This window comes from Epinephelus fuscoguttatus, linkage group LG21, assembly GCF_011397635.1.
Source record: "Epinephelus fuscoguttatus linkage group LG21, E.fuscoguttatus.final_Chr_v1".
Taxonomy (NCBI): Eukaryota; Metazoa; Chordata; class Actinopteri; order Perciformes; family Serranidae; genus Epinephelus; species Epinephelus fuscoguttatus.
Genome location: NC_064772.1, coordinates 6512601 through 6526203, shown reverse-complemented (window position 1 = coordinate 6526203; position 13603 = coordinate 6512601). Strand labels below are relative to the sequence as shown.

At 40.2% G+C, this 13603-nt stretch overlaps 1 protein-coding gene across 5 annotated transcripts in view; it reads left to right on the top strand.

Annotated features, from left to right (window-relative positions):
• The first annotated feature begins 4143 nt into the window (after window positions 1-4143).
• LOC125881477 (uncharacterized) overlaps window positions 4144-13603 on the top strand; it is a 48129-nt gene continuing 38669 nt past the window's right edge. For 3 of the 5 annotated variants that reach the window (XM_049564549.1, XM_049564548.1, XM_049564546.1), the window contains exons 1-4: window positions 4146-4381; window positions 8353-8490; window positions 11151-11288; window positions 13211-13446. In XM_049564549.1, coding sequence (XP_049420506.1) covers window positions 8363-8490; window positions 11151-11288; window positions 13211-13446 — 502 coding nt within the window. In that variant the 5' untranslated portion in view covers window positions 4146-4381; window positions 8353-8362. Of the gene's footprint in view, window positions 4382-8352; window positions 8491-11150; window positions 11289-13210; window positions 13447-13603 lie in introns of all 5 variants that reach the window. The other 2 variants (XM_049564550.1, XM_049564547.1) reach the window with 2 other exon arrangements.

The following is a 13603-nucleotide window of genomic DNA, read 5'->3' as shown; positions in this document are numbered from 1 at the left end:
TGCTACACGTGCATTAATATCTCTGCATCCACTGGATTAAAATGGAGGCGCTGTCTTTTATTTACCTGTTGCCATGGTGAATCGTGGAGTCGGAGCTCCATTGATGATGGCTTTTTATTGTCGGTTTAACCGACAATAAAAAGCGAACATACTCAGAGTTGACTGAACAAACTCAGATCAGCTGTTCTGGAACCGGTAACTCAGAGTTTCCCATCTCAGGGTAAATCAACTCAGAGTTCAGGGTTAGACTCAGAGTTTGTTGAACCTCCTACCTGGAATACCCCTCTGGCTAACCCTGATACATAGAGCTAAACTCCGGTTTCCGTTCCATCAACCTGAGCCACAACTCCTTTCCATCAAGGTGGTTAACCTGAATCCCAGCCTAGTAACCATGGTAACTTATGCTGCTGGGCAATCCAGGGGCCTATATCACGAAGCGAGATCACCCTTTCCTGGGTTACCCAGACCTATCCTGGGTTGACTAACCCTAACAATGGCAATCAGGATAAAAGGTATCATGACGCTGGATATCAACTCGGTAACTCAACCCAGGGTTGCTTTGTCAAGAGCCGTGAACGCGCACGCAGCGGACCAATCACAATCATGAGAGAAGCGCAGCATCACTGAGCGTCACTGAGCGTCCTCACAGAGCGCTGTACGTGAGGGAAAAAGTATTTCTCATGTGAGGATCAGAGATTAATTCTACTAAAATATGAGGAGGAGAAAAGCAACATTAGAGAAAAGGCCAACACCGTGGCAGCTGCAGGAGGAGGAAACATGCATGGCAACGCATAACGGGATGAATAATGTTTAGTTTTAGTTTAGATTAGTTTATTTGCACATAATGTTAAAAACAGACAGTATAACATTTACAAGATTTAAAAAAGAAAAGTGCCGGAGAGGTTAGAAGCCACTCAAAGCTTATCAAAGAAATTCCCCTGTCAAAACATCAATGAAATCACATAATAGAGAAGAAAAAAGGTCAGGAAAGAAGAAATAGAGGAGGAGAGAGGGAAAAATCAAGACAAAACAAGGTAGCAAATAAAATGATGTGTAGGTTAAATGACTCATCACTGGTTCAAGTAGCTACAGTACCTGTACCTGTACATCTGACACTGATCACACCCTTGAATCCCATGAAATCAATGCTGCGCAGATGAATTGCGTGTATTACAATTAGCCTATCGTCTAACATCATTGCGTCTGATAAATTGGTCTTCTTTGTCATAACGTTATATATGCTACAATAAAGCTTAAAGCTGACGCCACAATTAAATCATATCAACACCAAACTGATAGTCCGAATAAAATCATCCTGATATTGAGCTGTGTTAGAAATTAACAGCTGTGCAAAAATATACCTAGTCTCCCTCTTTAAAAAACAAAAAGAAAAATCCCTCAAACACCATGAAGTGTAGACACGATAGGCTACTTTCCACATTTCCAGCAGCAAAGCTGTCAATTAGGCCCATTATCTTTAACAGGGATCATTTCCTCCAACAAAACAAAATGTTGGCACTAATTAATGGTGCTATTAAGTGTCCGCAAATGATCAGTTTCTTTTCTATGAAGGGGTGGGGTGAAAGTTCGACTTCTTTCCACTCCTTTTTGAATAATCTTTTCATTGTCTGTTGTTGTTGCATTCTTTTCTTTTTTTAATGTTCAAAATAAACCTTCAAATCAAAATCAGTCAAATTAATTAAACTTCCCATCATGGCTGGGCTGCATTTCTGTCAGCGGAGTCATTTTTTTCCAAACAGCTGATTGGCCAGTGGGTGGTGCTTTTTATAGGATCAGATTCAACCCTGAACTTACCCTGCTCCGGAGCAGGATAGCCGTTCAGAGTAAGTTACCATGGTGATCCCCGATAAGAACTGAACCGGCTTTGTGAGACCGAAAACCCAGGGTTAACCCTGAAGTTACCTCGCTAAGACAAAATCCTGCTTCGTGATACAGGCCCCTGGTCTGTAGCAGGATTAAGGTGAGGATTAGCTCCATCTATGATCAAAAAATGTTCAATAGACAAGAACAGACACCTAAAAGACAATTCTGCCAGTGCTTTTACAAACTCACAACTGTCATGTAATGATAAAATAATATGTAGATCATAAAATATGTAACATAATTAATAAAAAATTAACTATTAAAAAACTAATTAAAATAATAAAAATAAGATAATTTTAAAAAACCCACGTACAACAGTAAAGCCAAAATCAATTTAATAAAAACAAAACTATAATAAAATGAAACTGAGGCATTAAAAAAAAGATTGTACATGAATATGTGATTGCCCTCTACCCCCACCCCACTCTGTTTCCAACTGGCTAGCAAATTCACAGCCAATTAAGGTCAGCTGACAACGGCCAGAGAAGGAGAGGGACACACCCAGAGAGACACAGAGACAGCAAGAGAGAGTAAATTAGGAAATAATGGCATGCCCCTTCATCAAGGATCCTGCTGATGAGGAGGCCCACATTGTTCAGAGGGCCTTCCAACCACCACCAGCCCCAAGGGTCTTCCAGGACAGGACCAGCCCATTGATACAGACAGACTCTTATCTGTGGAGAGGTACCGGTTCAGCAGGCAGAGTATAGTGTATCTATGCAGTTTGCTGGAACCACACATTATAAAGGTCACACGCCACAGCCAGTCTCTGACCACTGTGCAGTCAGTCTGTATTGCACTGAGGTTCTTTGCTAGCGGTACATTCCTATAGTGTTGGTGATGCTGAGAGGCTAAGTAAGGCAACTGTTTGCAGAGAGGTAAAAAGGATGTATTTTCTATTCATTTTGATTATTTCTAGCATCACTATACATCATGCATAGGGCTTGATTTGCTCACATTAACATATGGTTATCTTTTATATTTATGAATTAACCATGACACAAAGCAACCACATTAAAATGGGACACACACCACTGTAGTTTGTCTGTTCCTCATCCTATAGCACATGCCATACATTTAAGGGGATTTTCCTTATTTTGATATAATAAGGGATAGAGCTTACAGTTGACTGCCACATGATGACAAACAGACAATTGATTCACTCTCACCTGCATTCACTTAATAGTTTCCCTTATCTCCACTGAACTGATGGATTTGCTAAATGTCATTTTCTACAATCAATAGATAAATGTAATGTGATTATTTCCTATAAACTGATCATTTAGGAAATGTCATAATCTACAATCAATTATGTGATAAATGCGATGATTGACATAAAATAGTTTGATTAAATGCATCATCTGAACTTTACATAGGAATCAGTAGATAAATGTGATAAATAGCTAGTCTATCACTAATATTAAGTTACACATGTGGTGAATTTCATTTGGCGTGCTTGAATTGTTAGATTTAATAGGTGTTCTTATCTACATATATATTTTGTCCCTTTGATGTGGGATTTATAGAACATGATATTATGCTGAAATGCTGAATTTTCTTTGTCACTTGCGCATTAAGCCTGTTGGCAATATACCGCCACGCCACCTGCCTTGCTTTATTAACTGCTGCAGTACTGCCTTTTTTCATGTCCTTATAGTCCTCATACACTTCCATAAGGAGCGTTTGCTCCGCTGCAGAAAAAGCCTCCGCTCGCTCCTTTCCTTTGCTTTTTGACATTTTGCAACATTTTCGGCACTCGACTAATTCGGGCTTTTTATTTTCCCTGGGCGCATGCATGAGTTGAGGCTTAACAGGTGAGGCTTGAATTAGCGTCAGTTGGAGCCAGCTGATTTCACTTGATGGAACGGGTTGGAGCTAGATTGGGAGCTAGATTGGGAGCTGGCGTTTAGTCAAACTTCAAGATGACACCTTAGTCTGGATATTCTTAGACGCTGATGGAATACCCCCATGTCTGCCACCTAGCAGGACATTTCTGCTGTTAGATAATTGTTTGTTTGCTAGTTTACTGTCTGTTAATGAAAAAAAAAAATAGAAGTCTTTGTAGTTCCTGCTTGGTGCATGTCTACAAACTGTATGATAGTCCTGCCATGGTGAGGAATGGACAAAAAGCACAGGAAACTTGTTTGATGAACCAATAGGCCTATTGTGCGGAGGGACACATATGGTATGTTTTGTTTATAACGTTTCTTCCCCATTTTTTGGCATAAAAATAAACTAGTTTTTGTTGTTGTTGTTGTTAAAAGGGAGAGAGCTCACTGAATCCCACGGGACTATGACAGAATTACACCTTTGAGAATGCAATATAATTCGTACCTGTGGGAAGCAGCAGTGTGCCAGAGGAAAAAGGGAAGAGGAGGATTTCTCTCGTTTTTCCTGTACAACCTACAACACAAATTTTAGTGGCGCGAGCGGGCATGGCAGTGTTAGAACGGGAGGAGTAAACAGTCTAAGTAATGAAGATTTAAACGTTTGTCAGGTAAGAAAAACGACTTTTTGTATAACTACACCACGTTTAATGAACAGAAAAGCAGGTTGTGTAAAATCTTCCGTCTGCTGAACAGCAACAAAGATGTTTTGATCTGTTTTCCTGCCCAAAGCTTCGACAGAGTTCGACATTCTTAGCGTTAAAACTCCGTGAGAAGTAACGGGTAACGTTATGAAGGCGTTTATCGTATACAGTAGCCTATAGCCCACCTATATGTTTCTATATTTATGTCACCAACTGTCCGTGTTAACCTGAGGCGTACAACACGAACAATAACGTTAGTGTCGTGGTAGTTGATGAGGTGGCTGTACTACTTGGTTGATAATTAACAGGGTTGCCAACTTTGGTCAGAGGGCCGGTGTTTCGGACTTACTCGCGACCCTGTTAACTGGCGACTTTCAGTCGAATGCATCTGTGGTTGTCGTAGTGACAACAGCTGTTTTCAACCAGGAAGAGAACACGTAGCTGTCCTCGCGAAGGCCTCTTCATTCAGTTTTTCAGAACAATATCAAAACATAGCCGACCCGATCCGTCTTTGGACTTTTGTTGCGGGAACCCAGTCACGGACCGACACTCAGTCGCGGTTTGAATCGCACTTGTTATGACGGAATGATGAAAACAGGAAGAGGCCAAGTTGTTTTTCCTGTTAATTTAAGTCTCGAATAAATTTTCTAAATAGGCCTACACAGCTTCGGTGCCTGTCTAAATAAACGTGCCATATTAAAGAACCGTTCAGCCCTTTGAGACGTAAAAAATAACATTTTCACGGGATTCGAACCCGCTCCATCATGGGAAAATAAATAATAGGCGCACACTTAACAGTGGTGCGCCACTATTCTAACACCATCATAGAGACAGATAGGCCTATGCTAAAAATCCGACAACATACAGCCAGCTATTTCTTAAAACTGGGAGGCAGCCAGATCAACTTGTGACCACACTACGCATGCACTGAAGAACATTTTACCATCTCACTGCTTTCCAATGCAAAAAACAGCGGTTTAAATCCTCGTAATTCATAAACATAACATAGAGTCACATGCAGTGCACCCTTGGAATCCTTTGGTCTTTGATCTGACAAAGTCCCTATTTGCTTAGAATATTAACTTGACTTTTGACACTTTCACTTAGTTCCGATGTCATGTTTCCCACCAGCACAATGCTACCTAGTAAACAACGATCTGCTGGAAACTACAAGCACAGCCATATTAATAAAAGACTGAGCGCAAATTTAATTACATGAATGGCAGCCAGTACATCAAATCTACATGTGCGTCAATTTAAGGAAATATGACCTTGTGGCCAAAGGAGTTAAGTTGGTCAGTGCTACAAATTTGGTTATGTTGAAGGATCTTACATATTTGTTTCTTCACTGTACATGTTTGGTATAGCCTACCATATAGCCTACCATGTGTTTTTTTTTCTGAACTCTCAAATTTATTTATTGTTATGAAGTAACTGGATTTATACAGCGGCTGCTTTATTGCTTAATTTAAAATAAAGTATTTCCACGTGATTATATGAATATTGGCTTTATCGACCTGTAGCACAACAATAAATGTTATGTTTATGAATTAAGAGGATTTAAACCGCTGCTGTTTGTATTGGAAAGCAGTGAGATTGTTAAATGTTCCTCGGTGTATTGGACAGTGTGGTCACAAGTTGATCTGGCTGCCTCCCAATTTTAAGACATAGCTGGCTGTATGTTGTCGGATTTTTAGCGTGTCTGAGTGTCGGTATGTGATTGGGTTCCCCCGACAAAAAAAAAGACGGATCAGGACGGCTATGTTTTGATAGGCCTATTGTTCTGAAAAATTGAATGAAGAGGCCTTCGCGAGGACAGCTACGTGTTCTCTTCCTGGTTGAAAACAGCTGTTGTCACTACGACAACCACAGACGCATTCGACTGAAGGTCGCGAGTAAATTTGAAACACTGGAGTGAGATTTTACCTTGTGACGTAATATCTGCTTGTGCGTGCGTGGTCATGATCATATGTGGATACGGCGGCACGTTTTGTTTGTTTTTTTTATCTTAAAAGAGTTAATATGCACATGTGGCAACCAGAAGAAATGAGTGTACGTTTACATATTCATATCTGTAGGCCTAAGCCCCACATACGTCCATAGACGCTCAATATTTGTTTTACGGCGCAGATTATGGTAAGTTTCATCAGTCTAATGGTAGTATTGATCATCTGCTTAAAAAAATCCAGTAATATGTCCTGTTGTGACAAAAAGAAAGATTTCAAGGAGGGTTTGGGGGGTTCTCCCCAGAATTTTTTTTTAAAAATTCACGAATTAATGCTGTGATCCGTTTACGTTGTTATGAGCGGTGAGACTCAAGATGATGTCCTAAAATGTCGTAACTTCCTGTTTAAATTGGCGGTAGCCTATGCGTCCCCATTTGCAATCAGAGGGAGAGTAGGGTGACCCATGCCTTCGCCATAGTAGGATTCGTAATTTCGCTCCCCGTTTGCGTTTGTACCATTTACAGCCTTTATTATTAGCAACACTGCTAGCTACTTTCACCAACACCAACGGATAAACAACACATACATGACATTCCACGCACAACAACACATCATAAAGCATTCCCATAAGGCATTATAATGTGTACGAGGAATTAAAATGAAGACTCAAATTTGCTAAACAATAAGAATAATAGTAAAGCGCAGCCATCTTTGCTTTCGTCAGTCTTTCGAAACATGTAATCCTCTGAGTTTATACGAGACTGCTACTGGTAAAACCGCCTCAAAGAGGCGTGTCATGACGCGTTGCTGCATAATTTTGCTCTGCGGTCAAGCCAGCCGGCGCTCGTTTTGGCTTGGTCAAGTCAGCTGCTCCTAAATTTTAAGTATGCTCATGTTGTGACCTTTACGGTAAATGCACAGAAAAGAAAGATAGAAAGAAAGTTAGCTAAGATACTACAGTGGATTGCCCCACTAGCTCAATAGCTCCCAGGTCATGTGACCTGATGACCCCAGATCAGTGCTGGATCATGTCAGTACACAGGCTGGTTAAGACACACCTCTTTGTATTAAATTTTAATAGTCTCTGTGATTTATATGAATATTTTTATGAACAAGTACTGCACTTCAGTGCAAAACAATAACAGTACAAAACAACTGATAAGCAGTAGGATTTACCCAAACAGCAAGCATAATAACTGCTTGAAATTTATGTAAAACCAATGATTTTGATTAATTTCAATAATAACTTTATTTGTGCTTCACAAAGTGCATGAAACAAGACAACAATAAGATTATAATAATGAAAACAATGTCATGAGCTAAGAAAAATTGTTGTATAGAGGCAAAAACAGAGCAAAAGGAAATAAAACAAAGAAGTTACACATCACAAAAGTACAAATCAGGCGTTAAAAGCTTTCCTAAAAAATATGTTTTCAGCAAGGATTTAAAAATGGGAAATTTGCAGATCCTGTGAATCAAAGGTGAATTTTTAAGAGTTTTTTAGAAACGTTTTATATAATTCTGTGTGTATAATGTTATTTTTTGGGGTTTTTTAACAATCATATGGCTTTGCGAATATAGCAGGTCTTCACTGTGCCCTTGTGAGATTTTAAGTTTAGATATTGGATGAGAATTTAAACTTGAAAATGACACTTTGATTTCTTTGTCTTCACAGAAGTGAATGCTGAGATACAGGTCTACTGTATGGATTTTAAAAAAGTTTTTATACACCCCTTAAAATCAAGAAAGCCAAATGCAACCCAATGTGAAGCTTTGGCGATCCCTATACAGTATGATACACAAAAATGTGATTAGTTGCTGAGAATGAGTAAGAAATGACCTGATAATTACAATAAAAATCACAGTAAATGAGGAAGAGTCCTCATATGAATGTGTGTGTGTGTGTGTGTGTGTGTGTGTGTGTGTGTGTGTGTGTGGGTATGTGGGTGTGTGTGTGTGTGTGTGTGTGTGTGTGTGGGTGTGTCCTCTCAGACTTGAGAAGATGAGTGATTTGGAGGACGAGAAGGACGGAGCAGAGTCTGGAGTATTCAGCACTGTGTCTATGAAGAGTGACCACTCCAAAGATATTCCTTTATTCTTCAGTAATGAACCTGGACCATCACACACACAGTAAGAGACTGTTTGCACTGTAGTGAGTAACATACTGGACATGAGTAGGACTGGTACCTTTTTATAACTGCAAATTATGTCAAACTTTGTCAACACCTGTTTTTATTTAGTAAAGTTTTCAGTCAGTCCATCTCACTTAAGTCATTGCTATTGTAGCCAAATGTATGTAATGTAATGTCACTGATTTGGGGAAAAACACACACACACAAAATGACTTATTTTTAATATAAAAAGTTACTGGAGACTGGTTATTTGGTAGCACTTTATAATACAGCCCGTGTTTTACGACGTAACTCCCCGTGTCTTACGGCGTAACTTCCCGTGTCTGACGGCGTAACTCCCCGTGTCTTACGGCGTAACTTCCCGTGTCTGACGGCGTAACTCCCCGTGTCTTATGACGTAACTCCCCGTGTCTTATGGCATAACTTCCCGCGTCTTACGGCATAACTTCCCGTGTCTTACCATATACTTATTGGGACTTTCATGGTAACTCTCTGACATCTACATGGCATTTTAGAGGAACCTGTTGTGTAGTTTCGCTTGTCTTACAGTAGACCTGCCGGGGTCTTACAGTGGAACTGCTACTGTCTTATGCTGTCACTCCCAGTGTCTTATAATGGAACTTCATGCGTCTTACCTTGCACTTACTGGGACTTCCCGGGTGACTCTCTGACATCTACCATGACATTTTGGGGGAGCCTATATGGTTTAGTTTCACTTATGACTTACAGTGTAACTCGCTATGTCTTACAGTAAAACTTCTTACAGTCCAACTCCTTTTGTCTTACCATGTAGGCCTACTTATTAAAACTTATAACTATAAAATCAGATATGATTTACAGTTTTAAAATACTGCAATATGTAACCTGTTTAATCACACAATGACAACTTCAGAGTTATAAAATATCTTTATTCTTTACCACGCAGACACCTGGTACTTACATGCTAAGTGCCCAAGACTTCCCCTGTAAGTACCAGGGACCGGGTTGTATTGTAAAGTGCACACTGTTTGCCCTTCCTTACCATGCAGGTACCTAGTACTTACACTCTAAGCACCCGAGACTTCTGCTGTACCTACCAGGGACTTTCCCTGTAATTATCAGAGACCTACACTGTACTTATCAGGGACCGGGCTGTATTGTAAAGTGCACACTGTTCGCCCTTCCTTACCATGCAGGTACCTGGTACTTACACTCTAAGCACCCGAGACTGTTTATTTACCAGTATGCACTTTGCCTGGTACCAGGTACCTGCATGGTAAGGAAGGGTGAACAGTGTGCAATTTATAATACAGCCCGGTCCCTGATAAGTACAGTGTAGGTCTCTGGTAATTACAGGGAAAGTCCCTGGTAGGTACAGCAGAAGTCTCGGGTGCTTAGAGTGTAAGTACTAGGTACCTGCATGGTAAGGAAGGGCAAACAGTGTGCAATTTTACAGCCCGCTCCTGATAAGTACAGTGTAGGTCTCTGGTACTTACAGCAGAAGTCTTGGGCTTAGCTGTAAGTACCAGGTACCTGCATGGTAAGGAAGGGTGAACAGTGTGCACTTTACAATACAGGGGAAGTCTTGGGCACTTAGCATGTAAGTACCAGGTGTCTGCATGGTAAAGAATAAAGATATTTTATAACTCTGAAGTTGTCATTGTGTGATTAAACAGGTTACATATTGCAGTATGATTTTCGTGTATTTTAAAACTGTAAATCATATCTGATTTTATAGTTATAAGTTTTAATAAGTAGGCCTACATGGTAAGACAAAAGGAGTTGGACTGTAAGAGGTTTTACTGTAAGACATAGCGAGTTACACTGTAAGTCATAAGTGAAACTAAACCATATAGGCTCCCCCAAAATGTCATGGTAGATGTCAGAGAGTCACCCGGGAAGTCCCAGTAAGTGCAAGGTAAGACGCATGAAGTTCCATTATAAGACACTGGGAGTGACAGCATAAGACAGTAGCAGTTCCACTGTAAGACCCCGGCAGGTCTTAGAGGAGTTACGCCGTAAGACACGGGAAGTTACGCTGTAAGACACGGGGAGTTACGTCGTAAAACACGGGCTGTATTATAAAGTGCTACCGGTTATTTTTTTACCTCTTATGACAGTCTTGGATGTGTCAAACATTAATAACAGTATTGACTATGAAGCATTTTTAGTATGTGTGCAGCATCAGATTTTAACCTCAAGTCACACATGAACTCTTAGTGGCTGAAACCAGACATTTAAACAAAAACTGCTGTAAAAATATATCAGATCAGATAAATATTTTTTTGAAACTTTTTTTGCTTAAATCTGTTAATCAACCTCAGTCCTGATCAACACTACCAAATCTTTAAAAATGTTCAGGGTTTTTAACCCTTTAAATGCCAAATTTATAAGTGACGTCACTGATTTGGGGGAAAAACACACACACACAAAATGCCTTATTTTCAATATAAGAATTTATTGGAGACTGGTTATTTTTTTTACCTTTCGTAACAGTCTTGGACATTTCAAAGATTAGTCACAACATTGGCTTTGATGCATCATTAGTTTTTGTGCAACCCACTACATAGGCTTGTGCATAGAAAGCTAGTTTCTGGCTTGTATAGCTATATGGAGTTTATCAGCATATTTGTGTGTGTGTGTGTGTGTGTGTGTGTGTGTGTGTGTCTGTCCTCTCAGACTTGAGAAGATGAGTGATTTGGAGGACAAGAAGGACGGAGCAGAGTCTGGAGTATTCAGCACTGTGTCTATGAAGAGTGACCACTCCAAAGATATTCCTTTATTCTTCAGTAATGAACCTGGACCATCACACACACAGTAAGAGACTGTTTGCACTGTAGTGAGTAACATATTGGATATGAGTAGGACTGGTACCTTTTTATAACTGCAAATTATGTCAAACTTCATCAACACCTGTTTTTATTTAGTAAAGTTTTCAGTCAGTTCATCTCACTTAAGTCATTGCTATTGTAGCCAAATGTATGTAATGTAATGTCACTGATTTGGGGAAAAACACACACACACAAAATGACTTATTTTTAATATAAAATGTTACTGGAGACTGGCTAATTTTTTTTACCTCTTATGACAGTCTTGGATGTGTCAAACATCAATAACAGTATTGACTATGAAGCATTTTTAGTATGTGTGCAGCATCAGATTTTAACCTCAAGTCACACATGAACTCTTAGCGGTGTATATATATCAAAAAATATATACTTGCTGTCAGTGTATTGATACAGTATTGCCATGCAAACTATTGCAATAATTGGGTGTACATATTGACTATGATCTGTCTTGGAATGTACATGTGAATGCTGTATGCACTAGGATCTTACAGCAACTGTACTTTTTGCCCAGACTCAGGGTGCTTGGGGTTAAAGGGATAGTGCACCCAAAAATGAAAATGCAGCCATTATCTACTCACCCATATGCCAAGGGAGGCTCTGGTGAAGAGTCCTCACAACACTTGCGGAGATCCGAGGGGGGAGTGGGTAGCAGCACAACTGCACACCTAATGGCTGATGGCGACCCAGATTCAAACGTCCAAAAACACATAATTGAAACCACAAAATAACTCCATACTGCTCGTCCGTAGTGATCCAAGTGTCCTGAAGCCCCGACATAAAAAGTTGTTTGGAAAAACGTCATTTGAACTCTGTTTTTAGCCTCATTGTAGCCTGTAGCTCTGACTGTCTCTTTGTGGACCGTGTTCACGTGTGCGCGCTTGCGAGACCAGCAAAAGCATGTGAACACACATGAAGGCAGTGCCCATGTCTCATGGTCTTGCGCAAGCGCACACACATCAACGCAGTATACAGAGAGGCAATATAATACCTGGAACAATCATTGCCGTCCCCGTAGGGTTCTTATGCAATGGAAACGTTTCACTACTCCACTATGCAGGACGAACCTTAGATACGACCCAGCAACGGGAGATATTCTAGTCCGCCCAGCTCATGGAACCCTTTGGTCCAGCTATTAACCAGAAAGCTAACATTATGCTAGCAAGATTCAGAGCCAATAACATTGCATACAGTTGACAAACGGTAAATATAATTTGACAGTATGTTCAACAGCAAGACTGGCTAGCCAACCAGTCATGTCATTGTCCACAAATCAATATCAAGATTTTCACAAAAAACAATATGCCATGTGAAATGTTACTGTCAGCTGCAGCTTGAAGTAATGAGTTGAATAGCAGACAAGATGTGAGATGAGGGACAGTGTAGTACCTGCAGGGTGTGTTACAGTCTCCCTCTTGTGTTGTTCAGAGGGTGAGGCACTGAATGACTATTCTCAGTTGTGTAAATTAATTGCAAACAGATAACAGATAAGGATAGTATTATGTAGCCGATGCATAATCCAGTCCGAACTGAGTAATCAGACCATGGTAAAAGCCAAGATCATCTTGAAGCTCTTGGAAGTAACGTACATGGTCTGCCTCGCCTACATTTATTTGGAAAAATCAAGGACTAAAAAAAAAAAAAAAATAACGACGATGTAAGATCTATAAAAAAGTTGGCAAGAGGAGAAATCTTCGCAGGTCCAGTTCATATTTTAACAAATGACAAATCATCTGTGGTCCAGTGAATCCCAACATGAGCCACAGCTGCCCCTAATGCATACAGCTCCCTGCTATCTAATTATCCTGGCGATGTTTGTAAAACATTTTGTTACAATAAGCCATGAAATGGTTTTGGTTTTTTGTTAAAAAAGAAATGTATGTTTGTCCACAGAGAAAAGAAGAGGAACCGTGTTTCAGTGGAGGGGCAGCTGTCCTCCTGTTCTTTGTGTCAAGACGTTCTGAAGGATCCAGTCTCTACCAACTGTGGACACAGTTTCTGCAGACAGTGCATCACGTCATACTGGGACCAGTCTGCTTCATCAGGAGACTGCTCCTGTCCCCAGTGTGGAAAAAAACCCAGAACAAGAGCTGGACTGCAGACAGCCAGTCAGACCAGCACTGTACAAAGTAAGGCTGTTCATCTGTCTGTCTGAAAACAGGACTTCAGTCACGTGTTGTGCTTCCTGACACTTTCAATTTTGTTACATGTTCATAAATCTAAGCCCCCAATTTTCATTCCATTTTTGTTATTGTTTGGATACCAAAAATTAACAGTGTTTGTAAT